Here is a 19,676-nt window from a genome sequence, read left to right as displayed (position 1 = left end):
GATTTTCTTTCTAGCTTACTTTATTATAAGAATATAGCATATAATACATATAACACAAAAATATGAGTTCATTGACTGCTTATGTATCCATAAGCCTTCTGGTCAACAGTAGGCTACTAATAGTTAAGCTCTGGGGGAGTCATAATTGGGTCAGGAATTTTCCACCGCTGGGTGGTGGGTGCCCCAACACCTCCCTTACCCCCTTCCTTGTTCAAGGGTCAACTGTAGTGAAGAGTGTGTCTGGCTTACTCTAAGAGTTCAGTACTTAGAAGTACTTTTAACTTTCCCAAAGTTAGGCATTCTCTCCTTGGGGCTTCCACAGTAGGTTGTTCATAGCTCTATTTTAGCATTTATTAAAGCTCTGCACTCACCTAAGTTTTCCACCTCACAGCAGTCCTTTAAAATAATTATTTGTTGGGCGCCTGGGTGGCTCAGTCGTTAAGCGTCTGCCTTCGGCTCAGGTCATGATCCCAGGGTCCTGGGATCGAGCCCCGCGTCGGGCTCCCTGCTCAGCGGGAGGCCTGCTTCTCCCTCTCCCACTCCCCCTGCTTGTGTTCCCTCTCTCGCTGTCTCTCTCTCTGTCAAATAAATAAATAAAATCTTTAAAAAAACCAACAAAACAATTATTTGTTTACCACTCAGAATGTGCCAGGCAACCGACATGATTTCATTTAATCTTCACAACTTTTTTGGATATTCCTATTTTTCTCAAATTGAGGGTCATACAACGAATTCGTCACAAAGTCAGGATCTGGTTGCACATCCTCTACTTTCTTTTTTTTTTTTTTTTTGCATATCCTCTACTTTCAAAGACAGGCTCTTTTTGCCCGAACAGGTTACTTTCAATTCAGGAACAAGGTTAGACTGTCACCTTTATATGCTCAGCTCCTAGCCTACCTCCTGGCACAGATCATTTCAAAGTGACTCAGTTGCGTCCTGTTTGTAAACTGCCCTTTGGTGTACTGTACAGAGACGCGCTAATTACAAGGCAGCAACCTAGACTCGGAAAGAAATCCAGACTCACATCTTCCCTTGACGCCCATCTCTATGGTCGGCACGTGACCACTCTATACTCTGGAGGACTCAGCGAGCACGGCCGCTCTTTGGGCTACTTTACGGGCACGTGACCAGAAGTGTCCCTTGCTATTGGTTACTGCCGGTAAGGCCCGCCCAACTGCCTCCTGTCAGCTCCTTAAGTAGAAGCCGGAGGAAGGGGCCCGGTCTTTCGGGGACTGTGACGTTGAGAAGGTGAGATGTGTCTGTACCGGGCTCCGGCGGGTCGGCCCGGGAGCCGGGTGGGTCGCGGGGGGCCTGCAGTGATGACACTCCCAAAAAAGCACGTGTTAGACTGCTGATGCGGGTGATGCGAACTACAATCTGAGCGGGGCCTCCGGGGTTGCGGCGGGCAGGGAACGGGCTTGCGGGCGCACAGCCGCTAACCCCCCGCTCTCATTCTTGCAGGTTCCGGCCGGGCCGAGGACGTCGCATCGCCCTGTCCTCCTCCTCTTGGACCATTCCCCGAAGCCCTTCAATAAAAGGATTTGATCCCAGCGCTGGTGTTGCTGTTGGTGTTCCTTGTCGCGACGCGCTGCTTTTGAGCCCCCGCTGCGCCTGCGCGTGGCGCCGGGGGTCAGGCTGCAGCGCCAGAGTACGCGCTTGCGCATAACTGGGGCCGCCTGGTTCTCCCGCCGGCGGCCCTTTTAACCGCGAGCGACACGGCGGCACCCGGCTGCAGGGGGCGGGAGGTTTTCCGGGGAGGGGGGATTCGACGACTCCAGCCTCCGCCCTTTTAGCCGAGGTTGAAGCGCCCTGGAGAGACGTCGGGGATCCCGTAGGCCCTGCTACTCAGTGCCCCGCACGTTTCTGTACCTCTCCTGTAAGTCCTGTCGTCCGGGATCTCGAGACCTGCAGGTTAACCGCGGGGGGGGTGGCCTCCGGGGGGGGGGGGGCGGCAGCTAAGTGTGAGCAGTTTAAGGGCCCCGGAACTGGTTTCAGTCTTGAAGCTGCATGAATTTAAAAACTCGCCTGGCTAAAGTATGGCAGCGACCCGTTTAGAAAAACTACCATTTAGGGCCAGTTTTTATTTGTATACTGTGCTGAGCATGGGGATAAAGGCTTTGGACAAATTAGCCCAGTTAGCCTGAAGAAGGTCGTTGTAAAGGTGAATTAAATTTTATGCATTTCTGTCACATCAGGCACCTAAGTAAATGCACACTCCTTCCCGGTCCAGATGATTGGTGAGGAGCCATCTCACCTGGGTTTAGGTGAAAGGTGTATCAGTTCTGAGTACAAGGCAGCACTGTTGAAAGGCCAGGATGCATGAGGGCCGTGTTTGAACTGCTTTGGTGTGTAGTAACTGCAGGGCGCTCCAGGTTCACAGGATTAACGAGGCTACTGAGGGTGTAAGATCCAGCACAGAAACCAGACTGTCCCTCGGGTGTTTTAAAATCCGCTGAGGTGAGGACCACTCTGCAGTATTAGAAAGCCCATCTGGTGATCACCCAGGAAATGTAAGCTGCTTTGGCAGCTGAGTGCCCAAGTGACCTCTACGCACGGTTTATTCTCCCTATTATCCAAAAAGGATTGAGTAGAAATAACTTGGATGCTTATCTAGTATTTGACATTGAGATATTTATTTTGTGAAACAACGCAAGCGACTGCAAATCCCCACATACTATTTGATTAAGTGCAACAGGGTAGTCGTGTAATCTCTTTACACAGTAGTGCGTCTAGTCCTTTGCCTTTAGTTATTGCACAAAAATTATAGACCAGTGAACAAGACATGCGGACTGACAGGCAAATCGGCCTACACACTGAGAAATTAGAACAGTACACCAACTGGAATGATCAAATAATTTAAGTCAATGTTTAATGGTGCATTTAAAGTAATCAAGGGTTCAAATAATATTTTTTCAATATATTAATTTCTTTAAAGTCATGTTCAGGCAAGGTGCTGTTTAAAAAACCACTATTAGCTTTGTCCACAGATGTAAGTTATCAAAAGTTACCCACGGTAGTTTTGATGTTGAATGCAGCTTTAAACAAAAAAATTGTTTTAAGAGTACTTCTCAAAGCAAATTATACAACGAGAGCCCCCAAACTTGTAAACTAAAGATTCTGACACAAATGCACAAAATAAGGTTGGCAACATTAAAGGTCACATGGATTTTTAGATAATGTAGTGTTTAATGTTGAGCAAACTTGGTCTCGACTCTGAAAGGTGGTAAGAGAGTTCTCCGTTTTGGCTGTCAGAAGAGGGAACTGCCCACAACCTCAAAATATCCTAAACCAGTTAGATGAACAAAGCATTTAAGATGCCTATATGAAGCACAGAGCACGTTGGAGGTGCTGGATAGAAAGCTGTGGCTCTGGCTTTCTGCCCACACCCCAATCCACTCATGTGCAGTATTGGACATTTTCACACATGCTCATGTCTCAGGAAAACGTTTGGGATTAGTTAGAAATCAGGTGATTGTATCTCACTGATAGAAGGCTTGGGATGGTTTGATCTCATGGCTTTGCCTAATGTTCACAAATCCCACTGTCCCCACCCCAGCTGATCAAATGTGTGTGTGTGTATGTGTGTTCTATGGCTACTTGCTTCCAAAATGCACAATATGAAAAGTTGCTATGTGTATCTCTTTATCATCAATGAAATGGTTCACAAAATTCCACTCCCCACCCTCCACATGTTCCTGAACTGACATTTTCTGGCAGTGTGGAGGGCTGCATCCCCCACAAACTGTAGAAGTGAGAAAATGTTCCATTGTGCACTGGCTGCCTGAGGAAAAGCTTTGGAGGAGTCAAGGCAAGGGGAAAGCTTTCCAGTTGTACAGCTTTACTCTTACTGTGTTCTTTTGCTGCCACAAAAACTGGTAGACTCAAAAAAGCCATGGTGTGAGTCATCTGTAGCCTCTGGATCCACTGTGGTGATTCTTCTACAGTCTCCTTTGCCGAGTCAAAGCTTTGCAGCCGGCAACCCAGAGACCAGTTCCTGGACGCGTGGAATGACACCTCGCGGTGGAATGGGCACCAGCAGGCGGAGGGCAGAAGCTGTGGCACGAGGAGAGGCCAATGCTACAGCACAGAAGGCAGCCAAGAACCCCACACCTTTCGCTAGGTCTCATAATACTGGGAAGGTCAGATCTTCACCCATCACAGCTGATCAGCAGCCTCCACAAGTGGGTCTTTGAGGAGGCAGGAAGCGGAGCGAGGGTCCATGGCTGAGTGCATTATGGGGATATAGACATCATCCATGTTTGGCATGACAAAAACTTTCTGTAGAAAGAAATAGCCATGTGGAAGAATGTTCCTTTCTCAGGCTGTCCCCCTACTCTGTTCTGATCATTTTAGGCTTTGGAGAAGTTTTTTGTTTTTTTAAAGATTATTTATTTATTTGACAGAGAGAGAGCACAAGTAGGCAGAGAGGCAGGCAGAGGGAGAGGGAGAAGCAGGCTTCCCGCTGAACAGGGAGCCCGATGCGGGGCTTGATCCCAGGACCCTGGGATCATGACCTGAACCGAAGGCAGCGGTTTAACCGACTGAGCCACCCAGGCGCCCCTGGAGAAGTTTTAAAAGTACATATGAAACAACTTTTTGTGCATATTCTAAACTAGTTCCTATGCCACACTTAAAAAAGAGTTGAATCACATCAGCACATGAACAGAAGAACCCGGTAAGTCAGCTCTGGGGTGGAAGCAGCCTTTGATTTCATGTACATATGATAAAACTACTCATGAATTCATAAATATTCAATACCATTACTTAAAGAGAACTGGCTTCACGGGCTCATAGTATTTCCAAATTGCTATGTCCAGAACACAAATTCCAAGTGAATTTATCCAGTTAAATCTTAGCAACAAAATGTAAGCTAATTTTTTTCACCCAGAACCAGACAAAGCTATGTATGAAAGAAGTCCTACTATAATGAACGCACAAATAATCGGTGATTGATAGTAATGGTGCTTTGCCTATCCTGTTTATAAACTAATTTTACGCACGTGAATTTTGGCAATGCATTCAGTCTCCAGTAATGCCCTCTTACAAAAGCATACACAAAAGCAAAAAAAGGTGGCTATGGGAGGTTGTAGCAATTACCCATCAACTTCCCAACTTGCCTCAAAAATACCAGGTGCCAGGGTGCCTGGGTGGCTCAGTCAACTGAGTGTCCAACTCTTGATTTCGAGTCCGGTCATGATCTCGGGATTGTGAGACTGAGCCGAGGTCTTTGCGATGGGCTTCACACTCTGGAGGGAGTCTGCTTGAGATTCTCTCCCTCTCCCTCTGCCCCTCCCTACACTCTCTAAAATAAATACATCTTAAAAAAACAAAACAAAACCAGATGCCAACCTCTGCCCCCTCGTCCTTTCTTTGTGCTCCTTGTACCCCAATATCCCTGAAAGAGATGACCCACTCTAATGCCTATTGTAGGATCTAGGGAAAAGGAAAAAACTAAAGGTTGTCTTTCCCCTCACTGGGTTCAAAGTACTTTTTCACTTGGTGCTATTACTAAGCTTTCCAGCAACTGGTTTTCAGTTAATGTTAATCCATAGCTTTTAAATACAAATATGAAATTTTAAAGACAAGAGCTCAAAATATACCACTGCAAAAATAGGAGGTCTCCTTCAAAAGGTGAAACTCATTTACGAAGTAAATTGTTTGCCAATCCATAACACCTTGGAAGACCTCTGTGCCTCGAATATCTGATGGTTCATCCCGGGGCCTCGGCTACACTGCTATTAGCTTTGGGGGCAGAAAGCAGAAGGACAGGCTTGGAGAAGGAGCTCTGGCCTAGTGAACGCACCTTTGGGGCTTCCTCTGAACTACTTACTTTACAGGGTTCTGTGGATAAGGTTCAGGGTTTCTCAAACTGTACCTAAAGCGTTAGGCCTGTTTGATCATGATGGGTACTTTCCTGGAATGAGGGCCCATAGCTTTTAGATTCTCAAAAGAGGATCCTGACCCAGATGCACTTCAGAGCCTCTGTTCTGCCCTGAGCTTTGAGACTCAGGTGAAACGCACACCAGGTGACACCACACATTTACCTGAAACTCTTGTTCCAGTTTCTTCTCTATCCAGTCTGTCACATGAACTAAAGTCACTTCTCTCTCTCCAAGTTTTGGCCGAGCTTTCAGCTCTACATATGGTGGCTTCCGGAAACCATACCTTTTTGAAGAAGACAAGTAGTAAACAACTACATTTAGATGCAAAGAGAGGAAGCAGACAAGTACCAACAGCAAACACTGTTCATCTACTCAGGGCTTCATCCCTACGTAAATGTTCTTACTCTGAAAATCCCCTCTAAAAATGATTCAAGGCAGCAAACAAGAATTGTGAGCTCCTACGTCCCTGGACTATGTGTAGGGCTGTGATGATCTGAGAACAGTTCTGACAAGCTGGGAAATGTAGAAAGCACCACTGGCAAAGTCTGACCTGGGTGTTGTTTTCTGGTTTTTTGTTTTTCCTGAAATGGCAGGGATCTTTCTTGTTGCTATTTTAATAAAGGTAGCATATGTACATTACAAACCCCCCAAAATACATGTGTACAAAGCAGAATGTGAAAGATACTGCCTCTCTCTGAATCTTACCCCCAAGACAGGACTACTGAGAGAAGCAGGGTCAATTTTCCCCACACTCCTAATATGTATATGTAAACAGAGAACGTTCTAGAACCTGCTTTTTCATTCCATCCCGCACAGCATGCTGATTAAGGCTTCCCAGTGGAGCAGACTGGCATTCAAAACCGTTGGTAAAGGATCTAGACAAGAGACCATGTGCTATCAAATTACCTAAAAACTTCCATTTGTCATGGATCGGTGTTTTAAAAATTACAACGAAAATGTCAAATTGCTATAAGCATTTCTAAACACTCTCAAGAGCTATACTTAACTTCATGGATTCGTAACAAATGCCCTGGGTATACTCCCCCAGAAGCCTTGTGTCACCTGTAACTGATGCATCTTAAAGCATGAAAGTGAGGAAATGAATCATTAATCTTACTACTAAAAATTTTTTTCTTGTTAGGTTTGGAAGACTGTACAGTAAGATATTAATGGTGGTTATTTGTGGGCGGTAAGATTAGAGGCTTTTTTCCCCCTCCACTTTTTTTCATTTGTTCCCTTTTTTTCTTTTACAATGAAAATATTACTCTCTAAAAATAAAATCTAAAAAGGTATTTTAAAGTTTTTACTGGGAAACACTGGTATCACCATCAAATGGTTATTCAATTCAAAAACTGTCTTCTGATCATTCTCATAAGCCCTTCTAAGTGCCAGGGGTATGCACCAGCATGATAGTTTCACTCTGGGATAGAATAGAGCTATCTTTTTTCATGCCAACGTAGTTTCTGGTACAATGAAGTTTTCTGCAATCACTGTATACACTTGTATACACTTTAAACGATCTAGAATGACAATTTTATTTTATTTTTTTATTTTTATTTATTTTTTTAAAGATTTTATTTATTTATTCATGAGAGACAGAGAGAAACAGAGGGAGAAGCAGGCTCCCAAGGAGCAGGAAGCCCGATGCGGGACTCGATCCCAGGACCCTGGGATCATGACCTGAGCCGAAGGCAGACGCTCAACCATCTGAGCCACCCAGGCACCCTGGAATGACAATTTTAAACTGCAGTTCACAGATAGTGATTTTCCTCTGCTGGACCCATGAATAATAGGTTATTCCAGTGGTTCTCAGGTCCTGGATCCTGGGGGCTGGGTACATCTTTGTTTTTTTTTTTTAAAGTTTTTTTTTTTTTTTTTAATTTTATTTATTTATTTGAGACAGAGAGAATGAGAGACAGAGAGCATGAGAGGGAGGAGGGTCAGAGGGAGAAGCAGACTCCCTGCCGAGCAGGGAGCCCGATGCGGGACTCGATCCCGGGACTCCAGGATCATGACCTGAGCCGAAGGCAGTCGCTTAACCAACTGAGCCACCCAGGCGCCCCTACATCTTTGTTTTTAACAAGTCCCCAGGTGACTGTGATATGCAGATAGGGTTGAGAACCACTGGTTCATTCAATGACAACTCCTTGGGTAGACCTTCTACCACAATTACCAAGTACATGGGCTCTGCCTCCTTAACATTTAGGTCTAACCCGGGGAGTCTTCCCTAAGTACCTCGGGCTCTGCCGGATGCATGATCCCCCTCCGTAAAGTGGGGTAACAGTGGTACCTATCTCCGCAGGATGCTGTGAGGACTGACCAGATGAAGCAGCTACACCCCAGGCCAGGCAGAGAGTAAGAGCTCTACAGAGGGTGGCTCTTCTAACTGGGGGAAAGAGCTGGCTTTGAAGGGGAGGAAGACCAAGAAGAGATACATGTGAAGATGAAGCTTTCAATGTGAATTAACCATTCACAGAAAAAAAGCAGAACTGGATTTGCAACGGACATGAAGGTTCCCTGAAGAACATTTGACAGTGCTTCTGCCCAGGAGAAGGTACTTCTCCATAATGGCGGGGGTAGGCAGGCTGGGATACGGATGGTCCCGCGAGAGGTTATACGCACCATATTCGGTCAGTCGGAGGGGGTGGAATGTTGACCGCCAGGGTTCCTCGGCATTCTTGTACTTCTACGGTCAGCAGCAGGGGTGTATTGGAGACTTCTTCAATCTTCTTTTTAATGAACTCTGTCTCTGTTGCTTTTTGGAAGTATTTTGACTTGGTAATTTTATCGACAAACCTCATAATCTTACTTGTTCGATGACCTCCAACATACCTTTAAATGAGGGACGCAGGTATTAGTATAAACTTTGCTCCTCCACACACAAAAACTCTGTGGCTCGGCGTTCACCTTACTTTAGACTGGAGTTTCTCAACCGAAGCACCACCGACATTTTGGACGGGCTAATTCTTTGGGGTCGGGGCTGCCCTCTGTACTCCTGTAGGTGGTTTAGCAGCATCCCTGGCCTCAACCGTCTAGACGTCAATAGCATGCTTCCCCAGTCACGATAATAAAAAATGTCTCCAGACATTGCTCAGTGTCCACTGGGGGAGGGGGGGCAAAATCACCTCCAACTGAGAAACTACTACTTTAGAGAAGGTGTAGAGATCAGACAGAGCCCAGGTCTTGACCAGTGGAGAGACAAAGTTCTCACAGTGCAGAGAAGGCATCTCACCTGTCCTCCTTAATACACCTCAACTACTGCTTATAAATCCTGTGTCCTCCTAGAGGAACCTCCCCATCTCTACACATCAAATAAGAAATCATGCTGCATCGACAGGGACATAAAATACAGTCGTTAACGGACTGCCTTTTAGGTGATGTCATATCAACTTTAAGTGGCAACTACTTTTCAAAGCGCTTAGAGCTTCTTTCTAAAGAAAACTGCTACTCAAGCTGGCAGGCTAGCAGGCCAAGAAAGCAAGCTTTTCTATCAGGTCCTATCTACCATAAGACTTGCCCTAGGAAGAGAGGATATTTGCTTTTTAAAATCCTCCAGAGTTTCAGAGTGTCAGGAATAGTATGTGTATGTGTGTAGGGAAAAGCAGTCATTCCTAAGAAGGTCAAGAGGGTAGATTTTAAATAACACCCACAAACTTTAGTATCAACTCCTCAAATGTCTGGATTCTCTCCACCTTCTGTCGGATTTCAAAAGTGAATAGGCTGATATTTTCTTACCAGTGCTTCTGAATCTCTGGTTTCTTTATAATCTTCGTCTCTTCAACTCACTTTAATAAGCTAAGTGACCCACATCTTCAAAACACACCAAAGAAATGCCCGGAGCTCAACAGAAGGGCGACCAGACCGCGGGGGCGCAGTGCCCTCCGCCGACAGCAGGGGGAGGTGTTGCGCACGCTGTGCCACAAGTGCGCCCCTCAGTTCTCTATTCAGAATTTTCTTACATGCAAGTGATGAATCACTAAATTCTACCCCTGAAACTAATACTACAATATATGCTAACTAACTTGAATTTAAATAAAATTTTTAGAAAATAATACTTTTCTTCAGTGGCCTGAGAAAGCCATTCTGATGGGGGACCTTGTTAGCTAAGGAAAGCTATGCGGGTCTTTTTTGCTCTGGGGCCTGGAAGTTTAAGCCACTTTGGGTTCTTAATGCAAAAACCATTCACTCAATGTGAAGGAGGAAGAAAGATTATCAGGAACGGGGGGGGGGGGGGGGGGGGGGGGGGGGGGAAGCTCACTCCCAACTTGGTACCCTGACCCCTGGAGCCTCTGGAAACCGGATCCACTTACCCTTCGGCCCCCGGGAGAGGTGGTTTGTCTCCGGCGCTGGGCTCTGGAGCATCGTCCTCCTCAGAGGAGCCAGCACTGGAGGACTCCTCATCGCTGTCCGCCAGACAGTACGCCCTGGGCCTGCAACTGATGAGGGCAGAGTCACCACCGTAGCCTGCCCTCAGGCTCTGCTTAGAAAGAGAACACACATGCTCCACCAGCACCACCACTAACATGTCCTCACTCTGCCCACCCCGCCCAGGAAAGAAGGGGCCCAATCCAAGAGTCCTCGGATTGGCCAGGCTGCCCGGGACACTCTTCAGTGCCAAGGCCCCTGGGGCCTCAAGAGTTCCATTTTGTGCATGCATCAGGACAGGTGGTGGGGGTGTGATGCCGTCCACACCAAATGCAGTGATCTCATCAACATGGCAGCTACTTAGCCAAGTGGGAGGGTGAATGGGAAGAACGATGGTTACAGGGGTGAGGTGACAGCTTATGTTGGTGACATAACCTCCTCTCACCCATGACAGGGATGTTCAGGCAAGGCCCTGACTCTGGCTGAGCTCAACAACTATGATGCTTCCTTAGTCACCTCCAGGTTCATTTTGACTCAAGACTCCTTCCTAGTGAAACTACGTATCCTATCCCATACTGCCTTAGCTCCGGAAGGCCAGAGAAAAAGCCAACGATCACAAGTGACAAATCTCAAGGGACTCTGGGAAGCAACTGACGGGAGAACCCAGGAAGTTTCCTGGAGAAATACAAATTTAAAAACCATTTTAAAAATAAATATGGGGCGCCTGGGTGGCTCAGTCACTAAGCATCTGCCTTCGACTCATGTCATGATCCCAGGGTCCTGGGATCGAGTCCCACATCGGGCTTCCTGCTCGGCGGGAAGCCTGCTTCTCCCTCTCCCACTCCCCCTGCTTGTGTTCCCTCTCTCGCTGTGTCTCTCTCTGTCAAATAAATAAATAAAATCTTAAAAAAATAATAAATTACAAAGCCTCATCAATGAGCAAAGTTCCTCATTAATCCTTCCAGGTTGGATACTCAGTTTCCAGAGTCAGGGGGGTTACTAGATCACCAGCAGTGGCAAGTGCCCCTCTCCAGCCCGGGGTGGGGTGGGGCGGGGCTCTTGGCTGAGCTTTGGCCCCACAAAAGGCAGTTCCCTCCCTGGATGGTGGCTTTGCTTCAGAGAAGCAGAGAGGCAGCGTCCATTTCTGAGGCTCAGAGACTTCATTGGGATGAAGCGACCAAGGGACAGAGTAGTCTCTGAACACTACTAAGCAACCAAATGGTCACAAAGCAGAGGTGAGGCCTTGTGTTTCTGATAAGGACAAAACTACCAGGACAGGGAAAGGCAGTGGGACTTAGGTCCTGTCCCTACAGGTGCAATACCTTTTGGGGTCTTCCTCTGATGCTCACAGGGGTAGCCATCTCTTAGCCCATGGGGGCTAAGGGCACCCAAGGGCAGAGTACACACACGAGTGCAGACTTGAAGGCCCAGCAGAGGCCCCAGCCCTAGAAGGGTGGGGCTGAAATCTCCACCCCTGAAACAGGAGCCCGACTGTAAGCAGACCTTGCAAGTGTCCTCCCTGGCAGGACACGGGGATCCTCCTCCACCCCAGCTCTGAAACATGAGAGCCAGCCGTTTCAGCCAACAGGCTTGAGCATACAGTTAAAGGGAAACTCCCCCTGCAGATACAAAAGCCTCTTGTCCCTGGCCATGGGGACAGTACCTAACTGACTCTTCCTCCTTCCATTAGAGTCCTGGCTAGTCCAGGAATGCTTATGGATGCTCCTTGGTCACAAAGCCATTTCAGAACTTTTCCATGGTTAGGCAGCCCTCACAGAGATCTTCTTTTATGTGAAATGTGCTAGCAAAATATTATTCCCAAGAAAGCCCAAATTGGGGCTTGAGATGAGGAGTCAGGGAGGCAAATCCCCAAAGCTAACACAGCCATCTGAGACATCTATTGTCCCTGTCCATCAGTACGGTGCCTGGGCTCCCTGGCTCTCAGACCAGGCGCCCTCAGACGAGGAGTCTGTGTCCTCACCGCACAGGGAGTCTGCTCCCCATCCACGCAGCACAGCAAGCTGCCTCGAGATGGGGCTGCAGTGAAACCTGCTGAGCCACCATCCCGTCCCCACTGGTATTTGTCATCTGGTAGCCTCCAGACCTGAAGCAAAAGATGCCAAAGGCTGAGCACTGCAGAGAGCTCTCAGGTTCCCGAATTAATCCTCCGAAGGACAGATAACAGAATAAATTTTGTGGCTTGAAGTTAATAATTTAGACAATGCCATATCAGTTAAAGTAGACAGGTGACATGAAATTCTGATTTTGAGCAAATGGTACCTCTACATGGCACCCAATACTTAGCTAATTAAGTGTGTCACTCAATGTTTGGCTGATACTCAGCTTTATAACTGAACGTGCATTTAATGATCTCATGATGTCAGCATGAACTTGAAAGCTACACTGCACATTCTTACTTATATAAGGTGTGCTAGGACGTAATAAGCCTACTTTTTAAAAACGCATCTTAAAATCCAGATGAGGATGATATCCTTTCAAAGAGCCACCTTAAAGGGCTAATTCTAGTTTTGCTGTCCCTGCTAAAAATCTTTTTGGACATGTGCTTCGGAGTCAGACACATAAGAAAAAGTGAATTATTTTATCACTGGTGCTCTATCTTGGACCAACCACTTTATTTCTTGGTCTCATAATCTCCATTGCCTCTGAACAACTTCCAGCACCTTCTCCAAGATCCAATCCATCTTACAAAGCAGGATGACTTGCTGATGCTCAGAATAGTTAAAATAATGTCACAGACTCTGGAGGCAGTTCTAAAAGGCAGCTCCACAAAATGCTTTACGTGAAGGATGCGTAACTAGATGAACAGCCCAGGGAGGTGGCCACACACGAGAACGTATGCATTTTCTCTGAGTGAAATCGGCACCACAGACACACGTGTGCATACACCCACAGAGGCTGCCCGGGCCACAGTGTGGGCTGCAGCCACTCGGCTCCCCGACTCAGGAGCTTCAGGGTGGTGGTGGTTTGGGGTATACTGTGGACCCGTGACCCAGTACGGAGGTCGCAGGGGCCCCCCTGGGGGGACTGGCACACTGGACCCAGGCTGCAGTGGTGGAGCATGAACAGGCCACGTGTCCTACAGGAAATGCCCTCCTCCAAAGCCACGGTTCCTTCAGAGAGCAGACGGCGTGTAGAACATTTCCCTTGCTGCCTCACTCTGGTCCTCTCCAGGTCAATTCCTAAAGTTACGACTGCTCAGCTCTCTACCCGAATTCCACTCTGAGCACCTTATCGCCCCAAAGTGATGTTAACTACAACATGTAACAGGGCAGCTATTTGGGAAATAAAGATTAAAGGAAAAATGTCTACAGATAAAAAGTATACACACATTTCAAAGAGAAGGGACTTCACTAGACTAAAGCAACACAGATTGCCGTGTCTATCACCCTCAGGGTAATATCGTGAGGACAGAACAAACTCTCTACAAGTGGGGCTTCCCACAGGGTGAGCAGCATCTTCTAGAGGCTCCCCCAGGGCCCAATCATTTGCACACTTTAAGGGGGACTGAAAAAAAGCCGTGGACAAAGCAGAGGCCCTGCCACAGCCTCCTCTTTGGAGAGATTCACCATTAAGGAAAACGTTGCGGGTTGCTCTCTCCCTGGCATTTAGACTCAGGGTATTCCTATATGCTCATCACTGAGGGAGCGAATAAGTGTGTTCTAGAATCACTTCTGGGATTAGGTTCTTAGCTATGGATGGGCTTTCAGAGGCTCTCAGTACTCCCAGAAACTGAGCCAAAGCGGTACACGTGCAGGCATATCCAGGGAGAAGGACCCGGAGCTCTCCGATTCCCAAAGGGGTCCTTCATGTTAAAAAAAAAAAAAGTTAACGGTCCATTTTTCCAGGCCTTTTTCTCCCAAACGAAGTACTTTTGGAACGGCTTTTTTCCCTTGCTTTTAAAATTAAATGACAGCCAATTACTCATCAACATATAAGGTAACACCCTCACAGGAAGAAGTAAAACATTTTATACCAGACTCTCCTAGGGAAAAAACGGTACTTCAGAAGTATATGACAAAATAATACCATCATATTCCCAAAGCAGAGGATTTTTTTTCATGCAGTCTGGAGAAGCACTGCTTTCTCAGAAACATGTCCATCCTCTGACGGGCCGGGGTTCACGAACTTGAAATGGTGCCGAGAGCCACGCGAGTAAGGGTGACGTGGAACGCCTACAGGACCAGGCTCTCAGGGACCTGGCTGTGTCGGGGCCCCACCTGCCACCCAAGACGCCCCTTTCCAATGGAGTCCCAGCAGCTCGGTGCTGGCACAGGGCTGTTTCCAGAATGGAGTCCTTCTGCCTGAAGTTTGCTCTGTCCTTCTCCTGGGTATTTAGACCTCATTTTCAAGGCTGCTTCTGCCCACCGTGCTTTGTCTTACAGGCTGGGCAGCGGACGCGTGCTTTGTCTTACAGACCTGGCAGTGGGGTGGGGGCGTCCAGACACAGGAAACGGAGTCTGAATAGAGAACTAGACCAAAACCCCAGCAACTCAGATCAGGGAAGTTGGCAAGACTTTCCCTCCCGAGAAAGCCTCTTAAATACTCTGACCTCAATCCTCTTAGGTCTACACACTGAGCCTTTATGTCCAGGAACATGATGAAAGGACAAGCTTCCTAGTGGCATCACATGGGACCAAACAAGACTCAGCACCTACAGGGTATGAAATGCTACATGGAGAGTTGATAAACACCACTCACCAGAAAATACAATCCACAGATTGCCGAATCCAAACACATTTTAACAAATAGCAGAAAAACGAAAGGAAAATAGCACAGATACAGGTTAGATTTCATACAGGCGGGGAAATTTTCCAATTATTTCATTAAATCAGAATAATCTAAGTAAAAGCACATTCTCAAATGTACAACCGCCCCCGTTTGCTATGACCGCATGTATGAATATAAGCATTAGGTCGGCATCATAACTAAGCAAAAAGCTAAGAGTCTGCGTGTCTTATATTTAGACCCTGAGAAGGTGGCTCCTTGTGGGGTTTTTCTGTCAACGTACTGTTAATTCCATGCCAAAGGGATAAAGATGTGAGAAATAGACTCTACTCAGAATTTTTAGTTTGGTCAAAACAATAATATAATTTAAATTTGTGGTCAGAAGCAGTCTTTTTTAAGGTGTATGGGAATGTAAAGTTCCAGCTTACCCATTCTAGGCATCTAAGGGGGAAAAAAATTAACCTTCATTAACTATCTCACAAATGCGCAATATTTACTAAATCAGACAAACTCTGGGCAGAAGATGCAATATCTTCTACAAAGAGAGGAATTTACTACTAAGCAAATCAATACTGTATTATTTAGGGAAGATTCATCTCAAAACGCCTTAGGAGCACCCTCTTGGCTATAAAATCAATTGTCTTATTAGAAATAATTCAGACTCTGTGATTAAAGCAGGCGGACCCCCTAGGGACCTTAGCCTTGCCCACACAATGCTGTTTGGGGCTGCAAGCTGGAGGAGGAAGTTTCTGGATGATGATTCTCTACACAGAGCATTTTACTGTGCAGATGAGCCTGCCCTACCAGTCCGAGTCAGTGATGCTTTCTGGGTAAGTGATGCTGTGTGCGCCCCACTGGGAGCACTGAGGCCACAAGGTGCTGAGCAGAGGTGGGCACTCACAGTCTTTGGGGGCTGAGAGTAGGGAATCATTTCCTGAAATCCTCTGTGGTCCAGAAGCACATGCATGGAAGCTCACTACACATCGAAGCTGCTTCTCAAAGACTAGAGGGAGAGCTTGGTTCCCCAGGGTTGGATTAGTAAATTCATATGGCCCCTTACCCTTCTTTGCCAATTTCTCCAACCTTCAGGGCTTCAACAAGAGGCTCTTTACCTAGTTTGGTCAAATTCATTTTGGTCTCGAGAGTCATCAGAAAGGACCCATTGTAGGACATTTCCAAATCGATCCAGAGTCCTGGAGAAATGGTGAAAAAAACAGAAGTTTTTTTTTTCCTCCCAGAAGAACATGACTATAGATGACAGTATTAAAATTTGTATTTATCACATTGAAAGTCTGTAGATTTATATCACCTGTACTACCAATGCATGCAAGAGGAGGTCGTGAAAAGACAAGCCCCTGGAAATGGTTCAGGCATTTGTCAACTTGCCAACATGTGAATATCCATTAAAACGGTGAGCTCAGTGCACCTGTCAGCGCTGGAGGGGTCCTGTTCTTTGGGTTCATTCTCACATTTAGTAAGAAAATACACTCCCAACAGGAAGATGGCTTGACCCAGGGCAAAGCCAGGACAAAGTCTGCTGATTCCCAGACAGTTATGAGGCAGCAGAGAGGTGCAGAGACCTCACTGAATGCTGGCCTATTCTTTAAAGATGCACGTGAGAACCACTGCCTTCAAATGATCTCATGTTGGTGGGGGAGTGGAAATGCTTCAGACTGAGCTCGGTATGATAAGGAGCGGGACAAACATTTTTAGCAACCTTTTCTTTCTGGAAATTGCTTAGTAATGGACGAAAGAATTAATGTTCAAGCCCCAGAATTATCCAGATAAAGTGGGGTAACCGCTTGGTACCTTAGTTTAAAACCCCATTCCTTAGAAAAGACGCCAGTGTCAGTGAGATCATACGTTAGAGGCTTTCAGCTTTGTGGAATTTCACTGGGATGGGCCACCAACAGAAGCGGCCACTGACCAGAAGTCTAAAATGCCATCAGGGATCATCGCCCGACCTTCCACACCAGGACTCTGGGATTTGGGGGTAGAACATGCTATGCTGCGAGTTTTCAGACCCGGGGTTCCATAACACTTCATGGACTTGCAATCAAAATGGGATCCTTCAAGTGGGTGTTTAAATGCTAATCAACTGCATAGATCCTCATAAGATGCATGACAACATCTAAAAGGAAGCAGGAAACTCATCTAAAAGCATCGTTGAAACACAGCAGCATTTTCAAGCAATTACCGTAAATAACCTAGCCCCTATTTGGCCACCATTTCAGATAAAAGCTTTGCTTAACCTCAAGAAGCACTAATGGTGTAATTCTTCACTAAAGGCAGAACGGTTCCCATTTTGTTTTCAACAAATTCTTTTTATCATATTTAAGGTAACTGTTTTCCACGAATGACATTAAGTGATGTGCAGGTCAACTGTGACTATCTTGTTTGTAGCAACTCACAAAACTGCTTTATTTCTTGCTTATATTAAGCAGTTAAAAATCATCAATTAGCTTGCTCTTCAAAGGTACTGTTACTGGAAACAAAGGGGACATCTGCTTTAATGAAGACAGTCATTAATCACTTCTAGTGGAAAGGGAATAGGGCAAAGGCTAGATATGAATAGGCTTTAAACTCAATATAGAACATCAATAAAGAAGATATTTATTGCTGTAGAATATCTCCACCTTTTTTTTTTTTTAAGATTTTATTCATTTATTTGACAGAGAGAGACACAGCGAGAGAGGGAACACAAGCAGAGGGAGTGGGAGAAGGAGAAGCAGGCTTCCCGCGGAGCAGGGAGCCCGATGTGGGGCTTGATCCCAAGACCCCGAGATCATGACCTGAGCCGAAGGCAGACACCTAACGACTGAGCCACCCAGGCGCCCCATCTCCACCTTTTTTTAAACTAGAGAATCGACAGGCTCCAACTACCTGGCTCCTGTATGTATTCAGAAATAACTTCTTTTGAAAATCCTGGTCAGGTTTCTAATAAATATTAATAGTATATACTGCCTTTGAGGATTGTTCTAAAAAAGGCATCAGAATTTTACTTCCTATAAAGTAGAAGGTTTTGTCTGTTTTTTAAATGAGGGGATGTGGCTATAGCTTAGTAAACAGCTGGCTTACACCCAGGAACTGGGACATCCCACCCGGGGACGTGTGGGCCAGTGCTCCCTCTGCCAGGAGCTCAGGGGAGGCAGGCAGAGGGAAGATGCATGTGGAGCGCTGTCACTCAGACCAGGGCTTGAGCTCCACTGAAGTTTCTAGACCTCTGTTCACCAGCCTCCTCATATGCACAAGGGGGACCGCAATGCCTCGTCAGGGGAGGGCTGGGTCCCTCCCAGCCAGGGCTCTTCCCTCTCTCTGCTGTCACCAGCCCACTTCCTTACTTCTGGGACTCTCTGCTCCCGTCGCGCTTCCTGCGGTTGCCATGGCAGATGGGGACCAGACCAGAGGAGGTCGCCGGGCCAAGGGGGCACCGGGCAGGCAGAGAGCCCTGTCTGGCCTGGGGAGGGCACGAAACATGCACCTCCGACCAAGACTCTGAATGAGCAGTGGGGTCTGTTTTTTTATATCATTGTTCATACCCCAACAGGCCCACCCCCATGGCCTTGTTCAGCCCTGGCTCTCAGGGAGAATATGAAGGGGTCAAGAAAGGCTTGAGAACTTTTAAAAACAGATACAGACTGCAACCATTCCAACAAATTACTTTACTATGACATGCTTGCATTTAGATGAGGGTAAGGAGACTATTTTAACATCAGGTGCAAAGAAAAACTTGCCCCTGTGACAATGATTCAGTGAGCCCAAGAGCACCCTGAAAACCCTCGAGCACACACAACCTGGAGCTGAGACCGAGCGGTTATGTTATATAACGGGTGAGTCAGGAGGCTCCTGCCTTGTGTGACTGAAAGATGAAATTCACAGTTCCTCGGGAGCCTGTCTTCCCGTTGTGGGGACAAATGCATCAACAATGTAAGGATGGGGACACACACTGTTCCACGAGGGGTGTCTTAACTCTAACTAAGCTGAATGCTACTCGTCTAGATGAATGTGGTTGCAGAGCTTTTTCTTTTGTGCTCCTGACAAATGTTAAGACTCTTTTGTGAGGCATTTCATTTAAAATGCTTTCTACAACCATCTGCTCTTGGTAGTGCTCAGGGACAAAAACCAGAAGTTGAGCAGGACAATTTTTTAAGCCCTTAAATAGGAGTAAGGCCGTCAGTACTCTTAGAGGTTCTCCAGAAAGGCCATGGAAACAGAGGGTCTTGGGTTGGTCTGCTTGGGCTGCTATAACAAAATACCACAGACGGGGCCACTTCAACAACAGACATTTTTTCTCACAGCTCTGGAGGCTGGAAGTCCAAGATTGAGGTGCTGGCCAGTTTAGTTCCTCCTGCGAGCTCTCTTCCTGGCTTGCAGAAGGTCGCCTGCTCACTGTGTTGTCCTCACATGGCAGACAGAGCAAGCTAGCTCGCTGGTCTCTGCTCCTAAGGGCACTAATCCCATCATGACGACCCCTCCCTCATGAACTCATCTAAGCTTAGCCGCTTCCCCAAATATCATCATATTGTAGGTTAGGGCTTCAACATTTGAATTTGGGGGTGGGGGGACAGGGGAGACACAAACATTCAGTCCATAACAGATCCCTCCCACACAAGGGGTCCTCATGTGACAAGGACGAGGACGTCCAGTGGTGAAGAGTGGCAGCTGATTTCAACAGGTCCCTAT

General features: G+C 46.7%; 1 protein-coding gene, 1 long non-coding RNA gene and 2 other non-coding genes across 5 annotated transcripts in view; 3 read left to right on the top strand and 1 right to left on the bottom strand.

Annotated features, from left to right (window-relative positions):
* Positions 1–1,158: 1,158 nt before the first annotated feature.
* LOC118024371 lies at positions 1,159–1,722 on the top strand. The gene is made up of 2 exons (XR_004683099.1): positions 1,159–1,248; positions 1,462–1,722. It is a non-coding gene; the product is annotated as an uncharacterized LOC118024371 (long non-coding RNA).
* On the top strand, positions 1,314–1,383 carry LOC118024468. The gene has a single exon (XR_004683117.1). It is a non-coding gene; the product is annotated as a small nucleolar RNA SNORD104 (small nucleolar RNA).
* LOC118024470 lies at positions 1,586–1,719 on the top strand. Its single transcript, XR_004683119.1, has one exon. It is a non-coding gene; the product is annotated as a small nucleolar RNA SNORA76 (small nucleolar RNA).
* Positions 1,723–2,621: 899 nt separating the features above from the next.
* TEX2 (testis expressed 2) overlaps positions 2,622–19,676 on the bottom strand; it is a 98,668-nt gene continuing 81,613 nt past the window's right edge. For both annotated transcript variants that reach the window (XM_035026277.1, XM_035026278.1), the window contains exons 8-12: positions 16,054–16,186; positions 10,193–10,318; positions 8,505–8,714; positions 6,045–6,165; positions 2,622–4,278 (exon numbers count right to left, since the gene is read on the bottom strand). In XM_035026277.1, the coding sequence (XP_034882168.1) occupies positions 4,156–4,278; positions 6,045–6,165; positions 8,505–8,714; positions 10,193–10,318; positions 16,054–16,186 (713 nt within the window). In that variant the 3' untranslated portion in view covers positions 2,622–4,155. The remainder of the gene's footprint in view (positions 4,279–6,044; positions 6,166–8,504; positions 8,715–10,192; positions 10,319–16,053; positions 16,187–19,676) is intronic.

This window comes from Mirounga leonina, unplaced genomic scaffold, assembly GCF_011800145.1.
Source record: "Mirounga leonina isolate KUSES-001 unplaced genomic scaffold, KU_Mleo_1.0 Mir_197, whole genome shotgun sequence".
Taxonomy (NCBI): domain Eukaryota; kingdom Metazoa; phylum Chordata; class Mammalia; order Carnivora; family Phocidae; genus Mirounga; species Mirounga leonina.
Note: the sequence above shows the minus strand (reverse complement) of the source record. Positions and strands in the feature narration are given on the sequence as shown.